The sequence below is a fragment of the Pungitius pungitius genome, chromosome 5, assembly GCF_949316345.1.
Source record: "Pungitius pungitius chromosome 5, fPunPun2.1, whole genome shotgun sequence".
NCBI classification, from domain to species: Eukaryota; Metazoa; Chordata; class Actinopteri; order Perciformes; family Gasterosteidae; genus Pungitius; species Pungitius pungitius.
In genome coordinates, this window is record NC_084904.1 from 18,048,359 (window position 1) to 18,064,349 (window position 15,991).

General features: G+C 48.5%; 1 protein-coding gene across 12 annotated transcripts in view; it reads left to right on the top strand.

The window, feature by feature from the left end:
- The window catches only part of fbrsl1 (fibrosin-like 1), a 220,031-nt gene that overhangs the window by 81,559 nt on the left and 122,481 nt on the right, over positions 1-15,991 (top strand). For 10 of the 12 annotated variants that reach the window (XM_062562469.1, XM_062562464.1, XM_062562466.1 and 7 more), the window contains exons 3-4: positions 5,771-5,872; positions 9,842-9,877. In XM_062562469.1, the coding sequence (XP_062418453.1) occupies positions 5,771-5,872; positions 9,842-9,877 (138 nt within the window). The remainder of the gene's footprint in view (positions 1-5,770; positions 5,873-9,841; positions 9,878-15,991) is intronic. The other 2 variants (XM_062562468.1, XM_062562473.1) reach the window with 1 other exon arrangement.

The window sequence follows — 15,991 nt, forward strand, 5'->3', positions numbered from 1 at the left end:
GTTTTGTATAACCTACCCCGGAAGACACTCTTTCATATTCAGCCAAAATGTGAGTTGAAGTTGGGAAAACCCCTGTCAGACATTCTGTCATTTCGAAATCCGCCTAACCGATATCAGCCGATAAGAGTGTTTGCCCCAGCGTTATCGCTTCCCATTTAAAGGTTACGGAGTTGAGAGTCATAACTGATAAATTTTCTTTCCTCACATCGCTGAATCTGTGATTGGTTGGTGGTATGTTATCGCTGAGCATGTTGGAGGCACAGCTCACCCTCACACACTTCACACACATCTCAAGATGCAGTCAATACATCGGTGAAAAGGTTGCTGCTGTCATTTTTATTAATGAATAGTATCAATGCTTTTGTTCTTTTTGTGCTATTTTTTTTTTTACTTAAAAGACTCCATGGTAATTGACTTTGTAGTTCAGGCATTGATCGTTCTATCCTGATTATATACATGGGGACATTACTACATTACCATTGTCAAAGTGACATTGGGAGGGACCACACTGCAGCCTGAGTGGCTGCCGTAACCAGTAAACTTGATGATATTTATACTTCAACAGCATTTATCACTATTTCTGTTGGTCATATTGTCTGTATTTGTTTGCTTGAATGATATGGAGCGCCAATGGTCTCTTGAAGGTTTGTGTTAATAGTATTAAGCAGCACATTAGGGGTTAATGTACAGATCTATGTTTTTTTCTTTTTTTCCATGCCTCCCCATTACTTTGACAATTCTCTTGGTGATTGAAAGGTCTACGGAGGAAATTATAGCATTGAGAGGTACAGAAGTGACACTTGCAAATGAATGAATAAATCATTTTCTTTCTTAATCTCCCAAACTTTTTGCTGACCACTAAGTGCAAATGTGGCATGTACCACAACCTGAAGTTGCTTTTCCGAAACTTTGACTGTGCATTTTTTTTCTTAAAGCCAATGTGATCTTTGACTTGCAAATAATAATGTTGTTGAAAATTATAGTACAACCTCCAAAGTGAATGCCATTTAAATTTTTCTTGTTAGCATGCATAAATCTTTTACAAAATGCACGCTGCTTTCGACGCTAATAGCGTACACAGAAATCAAAGGCGTGACTTTCTTGCAGAGCAGCAAGCGGGGAGGAAGATCTGCATAATGTCGGCTCCGGCAATGAAGAGCAAAACGCAGATCCACAGCGACGCTCCCTTGCTTTCCTTCCAATAACATCATTAGCATTTTGACATCATCGGCCTAATTGTTGTTGGTAGATCTGAGAAATACTTGCCTTGGAGTGGGAGCCGACGGGGGGAGGCGGGGGGGGGGGGGGGGGGGAGGAGGAGGAGGAGGGGAGGGGGTGAACTGTAAGGCCGTGTGCTTATCAGTGCAGGCCAGATCCTGCTCCTGTGGTCCTGGCTGACAGGTGTGGTTTGTGTGTCTATTGGTCGCGGTTGGCAGTGAACCCTCGGGACAGGTGGTGAGGGATGCCCCCCCCCCCCCCCGCTCCCCCTTTCTCCCTGCCTCCTCCCTTCCCTTGTTCCCTCCCCCCGCCCCCCAGGAGGCATATGGTGAGAGTGATTTGAGAGACCTGGGCCCCACAGGGAGTCTAGACTCTAGTTCATCTGTTCCAGTCGGGGCCCCGCGGGACACTGCGGCTCTCCCGAGGCCCCCGTTGGCTGGGAATCAGGCCGAGTGGGCGGCTCTTTAGGTTGACTGCTTTGTCACGGCGCTGGGCCCCGGTCCTACGCTGTGTAACATTGTACAGTTTGATTCTGCGGGCAGGACACGTGCCAAACGGCTAATAGGTCACCCCTCCTAATTTGTTTTCTCCGTACCAGATTTGTATGCGACTGTTGCGCTTAACGTGCCGGCTCGGGTCGCATCGCAGCGTGATCGTCCACAGTGGAAACGCCGTCTTGCTGTGATCCCACAGCCTCATATTTGTGACCCAGCTCACAAATGTAATGTAGTTCTGAGTGCACTGGGAGAGAGAGTTATGGGGGCATTTTAGTCCTTGTATAATATGTGTACCTCTTTTATGTGGTCATTTATTATAAAGCGAGCTCCATGAATAATGTATGATTAAAAGGCTTAATGGATACACTGGGACTCGTCAAAATAAAAGCAAAAATCCATTTGCTCTCCCTGTAGTAAATCCAATAGCTTGTCCTTGGGCTAATTTCCAACTTGGGACTTGGTGGGGGAGTGAGTGCATGTCTTGATAGTGATTTCAGGGGAGGGAGGTGTTGTTTGTGCTGTAAGAGAGAGAGAGAGAGAGAGAAGAGGAAGGAGGAGGAAAAATTAGAGACACGGATGGGGAACAAAGCCCGGAACACCTCCTGATTCCTCCCTCCCTATCCCAGGACTTCTCTCTCTCTCTCTCCTTCCCTCTCTCCCGGCTCTGTCCCCCACCATCTTATGCCTCCTTCCCCATGCCTCTGAGCAGCTGCCACTTCTGAGCCTGTAGAAAATGAAGGCAGATGAATCAATTTGGCCTGTGGCCCTAAAGTGCACTTGTCTGCACCCCAGGCTGGGCGGGGGGGGGGAGGGGGAGGGATAATGAGCCGATGGATTGAGCCGATGCTGGAACCCGGCACTGAGCGCTGAGGTGCCTTTCGTCCGCCGCACCACCCGCCCCTCTTGCGCACACACACACACACACACACACAAAAACACATACATACACATAGTGTTGATGCCTCCCTGAGCAGCGGTAGCAGCCTGTCGCTGGGTTAATGGGGGTGAGGGTCCTTTGCGGCAGGCGCTTTTCAGAACAAATTAAAAGAAGGATCTGTATCTGTCCTTTTCATCCCTCCCTTTCCAGTATTGCCCCTCGTTGCCTCCTGCCCTGTGCATATATCGGAGCTCGGTAGCTTAAGGAGAAGAGCATGAAGGCAGCTGGAAGGGAAGGGGGCAGGCGGGCAGGCAGGGGGGCGAGGGTTCCTGGGGTAATGAGGATTGACACCGGCACACGGCTAAGGCGCAGCCTCCGTGAGTGCTGTTGACAGGTGAGGCAGAGTGAGAGGAGCAGGAGCAAGGAGTGGGAAAGTGAGGTCAGGACTAACAGCGTCTCTTATTCAAGGAACGTAGAAGACCATGTCTGATTCAACCCCCCCACCCCAACCGCCCCTGTCACCCCCACAAGACCACCGCAAGGTGAACGAGGTAGGATCAAAGGAGCAGGACAACAAACCACCCCCCCCCCCCCCCCGCTGACAGGCTGCAGGGGAAAATACACAGAAAAGTTGTCCGGGCCCATAGCATGAACGACTGTCTCCATCGATGCCTCGAGTAGCCCTTTCTAAGTAGACGGGCTCTCTGACTTCAACCAGGGTTAGAGTAGTACAAATGAGCAGACCCAAGTCGGCACTACTCAGCTTAGGAGGAAATTAAGATGCTGGAGGGCCCTTTGAAGATAATTAAAGAGCACAGAGCGGCAGCCTCCAGAGAGGGACTGCAGACATGTTCGATACCGAGACTAATGGAGCTAATTTCCAGTACATTATTCATGTAAAACACAGGCCTTAACTTAGCCATGTTTTTCAATGTCTCTGCTATCTTAAATCAATGCCCTCCTCTCACTGACACACACACACACACACATTTACTTGCTGCCTCAACATGACTAGCCTCATCGCAATAACGCACAGGTCAAACCTTTAAAGTTAACTTTTTCCAACTATGGTGCTTTAAAACGGTCAGGTGACCCAGAACGGCTCCCGCAGGGCTTTCCAGAAAATGAACTCAAGCTCAGCGGAAAGGCTTTATGACCTTGAACTGTGTCACAGCATGCAACCAATCACATGTCAGTAGAGACTGTTACGCCTTCCCTAAAGATCACTAACTTGTCCTCTAACATTAATGAATACACAAAAAAAAGGAATTAAACAACACCACATGAAAGCATTGCAGTTGGGAGCTCAGGGCCAATTAAACATCTCCCCAGACGGGAAATTAGTCCCAGCCTTAATCACAGCCAGTCAGCGTTGCCAATCTTTTGTCAGAGTTTGTGAATTCTTGCCTCGATCAATTGCTCTCCTGTCCCGTTAAACAGCGGCTTGGGGAATGGCCCTTGCGCGCTTCATCATTAACCTAGGCGGCTAATTAGACACTTTGCTCTGATCAATAGCCGGGCTGATTGCTGACTGGGTAACCGTAGCCGCAGGAAGAGACGGAAACACTTTGGGGTGCCTTCGGGAACTTGTCAGCAACACCGATGCTGGGTAAACAGAGTAATCAACGGCTGCACTCGAGGGCAACGTGACACAGACTGTACCTTCGCACTCCTCTTTCCGTGCCTCGCCCGCCAGGGAGGGTTGCGCTCTTTGTGCTCCCCTTGAGAGAAGGAAATCAGAAAGGCCACCATCTATTTTGAGATTCAAGGAGTGATTAGACTGACAGCTAGTCGAGCCGGAGAGGGGGGGAGGGAGAGGCGGGTAGAGGTGGAAGTCAAACCTGATTAGGCCCACCTGCCGGGGTCTCCTTTTCTTCCATCGCTGCACCCTGATTGCTTGGCTGGCGAGCGCCCGCCTCCTACCCGCCACACTCACCCCAACCCCACCCCCGTCCTGTCACTGTTGACCTCGGCGCGCCGCTAATGCCCCTTGGCCAATCAGCACGCTCGCCCTGGCGGAGGCAGGGTAATTAAAAGGGAATTGTGTCTACTTGGCGCGTGAGCTAGTGGGCACAAGGGTAGACAAACACACATTCTCTCTGCCACCTTGCCTCCCGCCCTCTTTGCCGGGCCAGGTGGTAGCGTACAGGATCTGTCAGATTAGCTGATGACCCTTTTAATTCCAGCCCAGCCGGGGGCCATAATTGATATTTACCGGGAAAGGTTAATTGTAGCAGTGATCTGCTTAAATTACAGTGGAGATCAGGAGAAGGGGGCCAGCCTCCATGCACGGCACCAGGGGAGCTGCTACATGCAAACTGCTAGTCAAATGGATTATACCCCACGGCCATCACCACTGTACTCCAAGGCGGGGAGGCTCCACGGAGCACTGTGATTGGCTGGTGTTGCTCCTGCACATAGTCGTCATGCAGAGCTCGCCAACCTCCCATCTGGCTACGAATATGAACGATGCCAACTGTGGGTCTTGATGGCGTGAAATAAACCAAGCCACCCAGGTTTATATCAGGGTTACCATGATGTGGATTGTAATGCAGAAACTTTGCATTTGTACATTCATGATGCCGGTATTGGATCTTTATTCATATTTCTATTTTCTTTAACAGGAAACGGCACAAACACAATAAAAACAAAATAGTTCAGCATTGTCCTCTGAGTTTATGCAAAATCCTACTTCTTTTTCTGACCTCCAACACAGGGGTGCAAACGCCTCTCTACCTGAGGGTCTTTTGCGACAGAAAGAACTGCTTTGCATTTAGCCAAAGCACAAACTGACACTGAGCTGTGAGTCACCACACCAGTGTGTTTTTCTCGTATAAAATTAAAGCCATTGTAGTTTTGATCTTTATGCATACATGCTTAATTTAATATGTAAAATGTGATTACATCTTGAATTTTGATTTGTTGGCTGATGTAATATAATTATTCGATTATCATGACAGCAAAAAAGACTGTTTGCATTTGCTTATTTTTCCACTGATTCTTGGTTTGTCATATGTGTGTTTGTGGGGCTTTGTTCTTCATCCTTGGGGTCCCATACACATTGCCACAGAAAAACCTCAAATAAGACTATGATGTTCACAGTAATGTTGAGCCGTTTTCAATGGTTAATAAAGCAAGGGGAGGATTTTGAGATGTCCCTTTTTCCCGTCCTCTGCAGATCAAACCTTTTACACCGTGCCCGGTCAAAGTCAGAGAGGACGACATGGTGCAGGAGGTCAGCCGACCGCACAGAAGCAACTCCAAGGAGCAGCTCAGCGAGGTGAGTCCTCCAACTAGACCTTTTTACAGACCTCCTGACGCTAGCCAGGCTATCCACTTTCACAGGGCGGGGCAGGGGAACCTCTGAAGTGGGATATAGAAAGCGTTCAGGCGACAACAACATTGAGGCTGAGATCAGAGACAGCTCCTGCTGTTTCCTGCTATCACCTCATAAATCCCCTGTGCGTTGGGGGAAAGGCCGGCCGGCTGGCAGCACACAGACAGGAAATGATTAGGCCGGTCGCCCAGCATCACCTCGTTGGCCTGGCAGTATTTAAGCATGGCGGTTAAATGTAGACAAGACCTAACGCATTTCTGCCAGGTGTGGGCTGACCTTGTCGACCCCAGGATGGAATGAGTTAAAGAAGCCGTTTCAATTATGGCCGCGGCTGCATCCATATGCCGGGCCATGCAGAGGATGAATAGGTGCCAAAGGAAAATAGACGACAGGCATTGGTCCGGCACAAGGGATGAAATAATGCAATTTAGATACAGGGAACGTAATGAGAATTTATGCAAAATCCCAAGCGGCTCATTTTAAATGACTGTAGAAATATGCTTCCTAACTAATGCCTGTCAAGCAGACCTCCCAAACCTGAAACCAAATCCAATCAGACTGTTCATTTAGCTGACGAAAGCAGCAGCAGCAGCAGCAGCAGCAGCAGCAGGAGGAGGAGGAGAGTGAGATGGAAAGAGAGGAATGAGAGGAAGGAAAATCTGCAGCTATCTTTTCCAGCAGTGGGTAAAATGATAAAAGGAAAATATTTTAATGACCGTTAATGAAATGCTTTGTTTTAAGCTATTCAGCATTCTAATTGAACAGAAGAAAAGCCAAATTCTTCCCATTCTGTCCTCTTTTCTGTATGCCATGCTGCTTTCTCTACCCCTCCCTCTCCCCCCCCACACCCCCAACCCTCTCCTCCCGCAACTTCCCTCCTACTATTTTCTCTTGAATTTGTGTAAAAGGCTGTCTTTTAATGAAAAAGTCGGGGCGAAAAGGCGGGCTTGTCAGATAAAAAGCCGACGCCAGTTGACAGCTCTGACAGGGATATACGGAAGGAGGGCGGAAGGAGGGGGCGGTAGAGTGGGGGTGGAATTGGTGGTGGTTGCGGTGATGTAGGTGGGGGTGGCGCCCCTGTTGAAAATTGCACGCCGTAATCGCCGACGGTGTTAGTTGTGGCATGTCTCTCTAATCTGCTGCCAAATAAATGGTGCACAGGCGCTGATTGTTGTAACCACGGCATCCATATCCATCCATCTCTCCTCCTCTTTCTGTCTGTCAATGTGTCTCTCCCTCTCTCTCTCTCTCTCTCTCTCTCTCTCTCTCTCTGCTGCCTGTACTCCACAGCAGAGGCCTGGACATAATACACACAGCGAGATTCTTCACCACCGTGCCGCTGTCACTATATTTTGTTTCAGCTCCATGAAGTCTCCGTCAACACACTAAGAGCACCGCTAATTTTTGCAAAACACGCTCCGGCGTATCAAAGTGGCTCCGCCAGCTCCAAGAGCTCTTAACTAATGATGCCGCGTCTGCAACGAGTAAAATGGATTTCTCTTGTCTTACCGCCAAAGGAAATAGAGACAAATGCGCCATGTGGACGCGCCCGCCTGTAAAAACAGTCATGCATCAATTTGGGAGCAGGGGGTAAAAAAAACAAAAAACGAAGGGAATGCTGTTTGTTCATTGCCATGGTTGGGTCTTTATCTGTTTATTTTGACTAGGTAATTGTGCCTGCGGTGCAGCGGGGCCCCGGCACAAAGCCACACAGGGATTAGTGAAACATGAGGTGGTGGAGGAGGTGCGTTTCACAGCATCTGCATCCTGTGAAGGAGAGGGCGGGAGCTGTGGAGCCGTCGGGGTCTCTAACACCCTCCTGTATCCACCCACTCCCACCCACATGCAGTCAAACCCATGGGCTACCTGATCTGCCACAGAAGGCCTACGTCTTCGCATCCCTTCTCTCATCACGCCCCATTGAGCTCTGATTGGTCCGCCTCCCTCGGTTTGGAGAAGATGGACTGGACCCTCCCCTCCCGTCACCATGTTTTTCTTTTTCTATCCTTTTTTTTTTTTGTAAAGAGAGTGGAGGAGGGGGCATGGAAATGGGGAGAGGATTAGGGGGAGGATTTAGCAACATTCTCTTCTCCGGGGCTGTTTAGTTAACCCTTAAATGCCGCCAGCATCCACCCCATCCCTCTCGCTACCATCCAACATAATCACCACACACAAACACGCACACACACACACACACACACACTCTCGTCCTGCTCCTTCCCCCACACTCCCTCTCCAGGGCGGGTTCTTAAATCCTTTTGAAGTCCTAAGCGCGGCAGAAATCCATTGAGAGCCATGTATAATGGCTTTTAAGAGAGAGTGTTTAGCTGGATGCCGACCCTATGGCTTATGAACCGCTGGCGTTTTAATGGATCCCCCCCCCCCCTCCCCTCCCCTCTTCCCTCTCCCCTCTTTTCCTCCCTTCACCGGCACTAAATCCAATGGATTGTCTCTCATTATCATTTAAATAAGCCTCTCTTTCTGCTCAGAACGCTCCAAGTTGAATGAACTCTACACAGTAAGGCTAATTCCAAATGGCCTTGGCCTCCCACCACCTATGCACATATGCCCTCACACACACACAAACATATGCACCCACTGATTTAAGTGCATGGACAGAATACACTCTCACTGGAACACAAACTTGGCCCTTTTTATATCCACCTATATTGCCTTCTTTGCAGTTTTCCTTGTCTCTGGCCTCGCTGGTGGAGGGAGCGTAGAGGTTGAGCAGAGCGGGAATAGCCTTTTGATTCCCGCAGAGCCTCCTTTCCGGTTCGCGGCGGGACTCCTCCCTAATCGTCACCGCAGGAGCCGTCCTGCGAATCAGAGGGGCATACAGGCGATGATGAGGGCCGAGGCCAGGAGCAGGTGTGGGAGAACGGGCGAGGGGTAGGCAGGGGGGAGGCAGTGGCGCTGAAGGTGTGGGGGAGGTTGCTCAGAGTGGTGGACCTATGGGTAAAATTGGTCTAGCAGAAAAGTCCCCTCCAGAGACCGGGTGGGGGGAGGGGGGGAGAAATTGCCAATCTAGACAGAGGAATAAAAGAAGTGAAAAGTGGAAGTGGAGGGAGGGATTTAGAGATTGGTATTCGTGCTGGGCTCTGACAGAGCCAGAGAGAACAGAACAAAACCAAACTGTTCCGCCTCCATCCTGCTCTTGTTCGGCATTTAGAGGACTGCATTAGAAAACACAGCAGAGTTTAATGGGCCATAAAGCATATAAAGCATCCTGGAAGTCATCTCTTTCCTGTTGATGCTACTCTTTATTTGTTTTGTTTGCAAAATCATAAGCTGGAATAAGAAGAGAAGCTTCTGCTAGCTGGGTAGAGCTGTTGCTCAATACATTCATATTTCTATTTCAAGGTGGGTTTGGGAATTTTGTCACAGTAGTGCAAGTGGTGGATTCACTCCCATGTGACTATTAGTGTCAGATGACACAGAAGCAAAGGGGTGAAAGTCAATCCTCACCTGGGCTGCATCGCATTTCCTCCATTATCTAATAAAACCACCGAAACCCTTATCAGTTTGTCTACAGAAAGTCAACAGGAAAAGATCAGATTGTGACTTCAACCATAGAGTTGCTTCTTAAAGTTCCCTGTGCATGCCGAAAGCCCTTCACCCACGGCTTAAAAGCCATTCACACAGTCCTCCAAATTATTTTTTTTAAGCACGGTCTTACAAAATTCAACTCAAGTTATCATAGTTTTGAGAGCGGGTGCTGCTCAGCTGCCCCGACTGTGGGCGGCAGGAGGTGCGTGAGGGATGAGCGTGGTACATGGCGGGGCGGCTAAAAGGTTAACGTGAATATTGATATTAAGGCGGGCGCTGCTTCATCATGTCTGTGTCAGCGAGTGAAACGCTCCTTAAAGGTCATCCCTGTTCTCCTCTCTCTCTCTCTCTCTCTCCCTACAGACTTCCATTCACTCGCTGTCAGGCCGCGGCTACTCGGTAAGTGGCATTTTCATGCTTCACAGCTTTACGGCAGAATTACAAACCCCAACGACCCGCTTTATGGCCCCGCCGCTCGACATTTTAATTATGTTAAATAGAGTAATGGAGAAATCATGATATTAGGAGCATTAATTCTGGCTGAGTGACTGATTAAATTGCGGGAAGGTGTCCTGCGCTACCTTGGCGAAAAGGGCCTCGTTTTATTGGCATCGATCAGCGTTTGCTGCAATTTGGCTGTCAGAGTTTAATGTCTTCTTCCAGTCGAAAAGCCTGTAAAGCCCCCCCGTATCTATGCAACAGGTACAATGTCTCACCACCACAGAAATGCATGTGCATGTTCACCCTCAAGGGGATGCAGAGCAGTTCAATCCGTTATTTGTTGGAAACGGCAGACTTTTCACTGATAGAAGGCAGCGAGATGATCTTTCTGCAGCGGACCGTGTGTGGTTGAAGGTAAATGTGCCCAAGAGGAATATTTAGTGATTTCCTCGGAAAAAAACTGTTCCTTTCAAACATAGAAGTCCATAAGTTGTCAGAATAAGACTATTTTTATCCCTGAGAGCATCTGTTGCCCTGCCCCAGTGCCTTTTGGATTGGTTCATTTGTGCTCTCCCCCGCCCCATTGTTTCAACGATGTGCTGAGTCTCAGGGTAATAGAGACAGCAGTTGTCCTTTATGTCCTTTGCTTAAAGGGGAACTAATAAGAGGAACATTCTTTAAAGCGTGCTACTTTTAGCTGAGTGGCATATGGCGGTTCATATTGCAGTTTGGAAGCAATCATCCCGACAAACAAAACAACTATAAATGGTTTGTCATCGTTAATCTGCCTCAAAGGACTGCAGTTAAAGCGCTGAACAAAGCTTAACTTCAAAAGACCTTGATCTCTGCGGATTCTTGTGTTTTATTTTTTTATTTTTTTGTTTTAATAGAACATGTCACATTTCCTTTCCCCAGCGGCTGCATACTCACAGATGGATGAAAACAAATAGGACTTTCCAAAAAAGCTTGCAGAGCCCTTTGGCTCTAGCTGTCAGTTTAAGTCGGCAGGGAACGTTATCTCGGAGAAAGAAGGGAGCCGTGAGTGGGCAGAAATGGAGGGGGTGGCTTGGCGGTGGGGGCGTAAGGTCATTGGCATTTGGCATTGTGCAAGAAAAGGAAAGTCCAGTTACAAGGGCAGGAAGTTTCACGTTGTCTGGCTGCGTTCTCTGGCTCTGCGATGGTGCAATCTGCAGCATTCTCTGCCCCGTGGGTCCCTCCTGGGTGCTGAGCTCTGACTCTCAATCTGCTGTGCTGCAGGGCCCGCTTGATTTCTGGGGTCTCCTTATCTGTAAGTGCTTCGGGCTTTACAGTATGATGGTTTCGAAGGAGGGAGGGGGGGGGGGGGGGGGTTTGAATGTGGTGCAGGGTCAGGGGGCTCGAGGGATCTGCCACGCAGAGGCTGTGGGTATAGGCGGAGGAGGAGGAGGAGGAAGAGGAGAAAGAGAAGGCTAGTGTCTGCATGCAGCGTTATGGCTGGAGGAGGAGAGAAGCGTATGTATGTGGGTGGGGTGCTGTTAGAGGAGCGGGGGGGGGGCAGGCACACAGGCGTGGGCAGCGCCCCCGGGCCACCCATAGCATGGACAGGGCTATCTCCTGGTTGGCCCCTGACACCGATGGCCACAAACTCTCACTGGTAGACGTGACGGTTGGCTGTCACGAGGCACTAGAAGGTAAAGAAAAGGCAATCTGTGTTGACAGGTTTTTGTGTATGCGCCCATATGTCACCCTTCTTATGTTGCCTGCTAGGCAAGAATGTAAAGGGAAAAACAGGAAAAAAGCCATTTGAAGTCACTAGGGTTGTGTATTGTGTAAAAATACACATTGTGCATGAAACACTGCAGTCTGTTGTTTCTCATCTTTTTTTTCCATAACTACTTTTCTTTGTTCCCTCTGTTACAATTATAAAGTCTGTACTTGATCATACACATGAGATGAGCTCACCAATATACGGTTCAATGTTTCTTGAAATAAAAAAAACAACACTGCTAACCACCTCGGGTGCGATGCAGTTACACATGTAATATATGTATATGAATGCATCACACCCGAGGTGGTTAGCAGTGTTGTTTTTTTTACATTTCAAGAAACATTGGACCGTGCTCTCCTTGGTGAGATGATGCAGGACGGAAGGAGAAGAACAATGAACATATTTTAGTTGTAATGGTTCAGACTCGCCTCCCTTAAGTTACTCATTCATACAAACGTGACGTGTTTATCGCGGTGATGACATCACCCACCCCCCACCTCCCAACCCGCCAACCTTTATCTCCTTTCAGAGGTGAGGCACCATTGAGTCCAGCAGCGATATGTAGCGGCAGGATTGAGACTCGCTATCTCGCTCTCTGCGGAAGACTGGATATGGAATTGTTTATCGGGCCGACTCTCTCCTGTCTGCTTTGTGCAAGCTTCATTATATCCCCGGCTATGTTTTGGAGACAATATCTGTGCCTTGCTTCCTGCGCCTCTACCTGTTTGTTGTTCCACTAGAGATTGGCCCGGGCTCTGGCGATTTATCATCCTCTCTCTCTCTCTCTCTCTCTCTCTCTCGGGGGGGCTCCTTGATAAAGAACCCAACATCCCTCTCTGCGCCTGGGAGATAGAGGCTGCGAGAGACGGGGAAAATGTCAAAGAATCTCACCGCCGCTATCTGCCCGTCCTGTCGCTACCCATGGGCTGCATGTGCCGTACTGGGGGGAGGAGACATTTGAGCTAAGCGAAGGAGGCGACACACATCCCTTTTGCTTTTGATGAAGAGATTGAGCTTCAGTCTCCCAGCCCCCACGTCTTTTAAAACCACCCAAGGCCGAGCTGTGGCTCATGTTTTCACGCACGATAAAAGCACAGAGCTTTGTCTGACGGTATAATCTGACTCGTCTGTTTGGGGAGGGTTTATCTCTGAGATGTCAGGGAGTAAAAACCTTAGCCGGAGTGTTTGGGTTGAGGCAGAGTGCTCGGAGCTCTCAGACACACCCATTTTTAATTTCCTCCTTGCTCGCGTTGCCATAATCATATTTAACGCTAAATGAGTCTGTACTCTAAACAGAGCAGTGTCTCAGAGTCATTTGTGCATTCTTAAATATCCTCGTTTTAATTGATTTGGCATTCACGACCTCCACATTGTGGCAAACACGCTTCCCTGTCTGAGTGACGAGGCTTTAACAAGATCTTTATCGAATACATGGATTATGTCACTTAATTATAATAGAAGCCATTAAAGCTTCACGCTTTATTAAACAAAACGACACAGATTCTCTGGATTAAATACTAAACACAGCAATTGAAAGGAAATTGAGTGTAAACGTTATCTTGGATTTTTTTCGGTCAGGTCGTTTTGGTCACTGCACCATTATCTGCACACGGCGCTTCAACAAAAAGCCATTGCTGCTAACCACGCAGTTTATGAAATGTCTTTACTGCGTCTTTTTAATTCCCTTTGTATGTCGCTCTGTGTGCCTCTCTCTCTCTCTGTCTCTCTCTCTCTGTCTCTCTCTGTCTCTGCTTGCATCTCGGTGGGGTGCGCAGGTGTCTCCACACCACCGGTTCTGCACATGGTGAAAATTAGTGAAAGAGACCCAGAAGCCAGCAGGAGTGGGTTGGGGCCCCTGACATTGTCCTGGCCTCTTGGGTGGGGCTCTGCCTGTCAGGGGCCTCTCTATGAGGGCTGTCCGCCTTCAAAAACCTATTTGTTTATCCCCGTGTGCGGTCCGGCCTCAGATCCCGGACGCTGCACCTCACTGCGCGCCGGGGGGTTCGGGCCTGTTGCCGCTAGCAACAGATAAAAATTGCTGTTAACCACAGCAGGGCCCACAACACATCAATCAACAGCTCTGCAGATAAAGGCTGCGGGCTTCTGGGGCCCCGACTGAATGGCACGGTTGAAAATCCTTTTCCAGTGGCTGAGCACACAGCGCTCTGATGGCGGAGGCCTGCTATCATTCAGAGTTGAGGAGGGAAACTTCAATTTCAGCAAAGCGGCTCGGGTTTTGTTCTAATGGAGATGCATTAGAATGGCACTAGCACAAAGGGGACTCTGGGAGAGGTCATTTGAATAAAAAGGCGACACAGTGAATTAGTGTTGACCGTGCCTTCAGAAAAAATAAAACAGCACAAGCATAGTTCAGTTGTTCCAAATGAACTCTTAATTGCTTTTGCCACTTGGCTTTGCTCTTAAGGCTCTTTAAAAGCCCGGCCGTTCAGCTTCATCGCATTCCACACAGCCCGTTCGTTAGGACTGAATTGAGATCAACGATTGGAAATTGCTAGGAGCTATACTTCCAAGGGCCAAATTGGCATTAGTACAAAAAAATATTCACCAGAGGTGACTTCGATGGCTCATTCTAACCTTTTTTAATCCCGTTCCACCACACTTAGAGTCAATTTATGGTGATGACTTTAATAGCTGGTAATGAAAAAGAACAATACTGATTTTTTTTTCTCATATAAAATCCAGTTAATGTATTCCCAGACGATGCTCTATGCCATCACCCATGTTGGAGTTGGTCCAAATGAAACACGCGCTTGCATGAGTAAAAGCATTAGTCTTATCCCCCGAAGCCTAGCCTTGATTATCATCACTCTTGCGTAGTTTGCCCTGGATACGTTGTCCCCTAACTCCCATTTGCCCCACTTTAAACAAATAGTCCTATAATGTAACAATCAAACAGTTCTATGAGGATTTGTTTACTGCGGGCTTTCTCCCCATTAAGTTTCACGGACACTGTAGACAAATAAAGTGCACTTTATCATATGTTACATACACCACAATCAAGCGGCAATTACATGCTCCTTCCATTTGTAAGAGCTCCCAATGCCGACGTGGATGTTTTAATGAGGGCTGTAATGAACGCTCAGGGTGTTTGGCAAGTCTCCGAGATGTTGCCGGGGCTTTTATGGCTTCCCATTATAACGTACAATTTGCATCAGCAAATTACAATGCTCCATATCATTATCCCGCACCAAGGCCCGATCATAAATTAGAGCTCCAATTACAAACATCTATCCGCGAGCGGGGAATGGACGTGATGGCAGCCCACCACAAGCAGGCAGGAGGGACAGAAAGCCTCCTGTGGACTGTGGGATGAGACTTCCACAGAGGTGTGATATTCTCACAAACCGCCCGTATGGGGAATTGATGCTTCCAAAAGGAATAGAGTGTGGGTAAGGACGTCTGCTGGTTCTGTTTCGGCTGTTCCATATGTTTCAAATTTCACGGCGCTCTGCGCATTGAACTTACTCACATTTCAATCGTCTTCCTTCTGCTAAACGCAGCACCCGCTGACTCTGGTGGCCGACTGTTTAACTCTCCTCATTCGTAGCGATGTAAGCTTTTCCATTCAGCTGTGTCTCCATTCCAAACCTCTTTCTTTCTCTCTCTGTCTCCTCCAATCTCCCTCTGTCTTACTCTCTCCCCCTTTCTCATTCGACTTGATTATACACTGGAGGGAACATAATAAATCATAGAGATTTATCATTCTGCAATGTATTAATTCACTGCCACAAGTGTAATATTAGTCTATGTAATTTAAAGAAGCGGGTATTGCAGCACTCCTAATGTCCCCCAAGGAATATAGAGGAAGCAGTTTGGGCAGAACCTAATGAGAAAAATGACTTTTTATACAGCAAGTCGGGTGTTTTTCCAGTCGTTCTTCTTCATAACACATCCCGTTTACTCCGGTATGGGGATTCGGCGCCCGCTTCTCTCCTGAGCGCTAACGGTTGTTGTAAGAGGAAAGCGAACTGCAGCGTGTACCTGTGATGGCTGTAATCCGCGACCTGTGACCGAGTCTCGGATGGAGCGGTAAAACAAAAAAAAAAAAGGCGCACGTCAACGGGGCGCTTCAGGCGCTCGGCAGAAAACCAGCTGCTGATGAGACAAAAGGCCTGCGGGTCCCCCGCAAACCCACAAGAGCTCCCCCGACCGCCTGAAATTTAGGAGCGCCAGAGGCGGGCCCATTTCTAGAGCAAAGCTAAAGTGTTTCTTTTGCGAGGCCTCTGTGGATTTCTCGTGTTGGGTTGTGAGAGGGCAGGGTACGAAACAACGCGCGCTCTTTTTCAGTCACAGATATTGAGGAA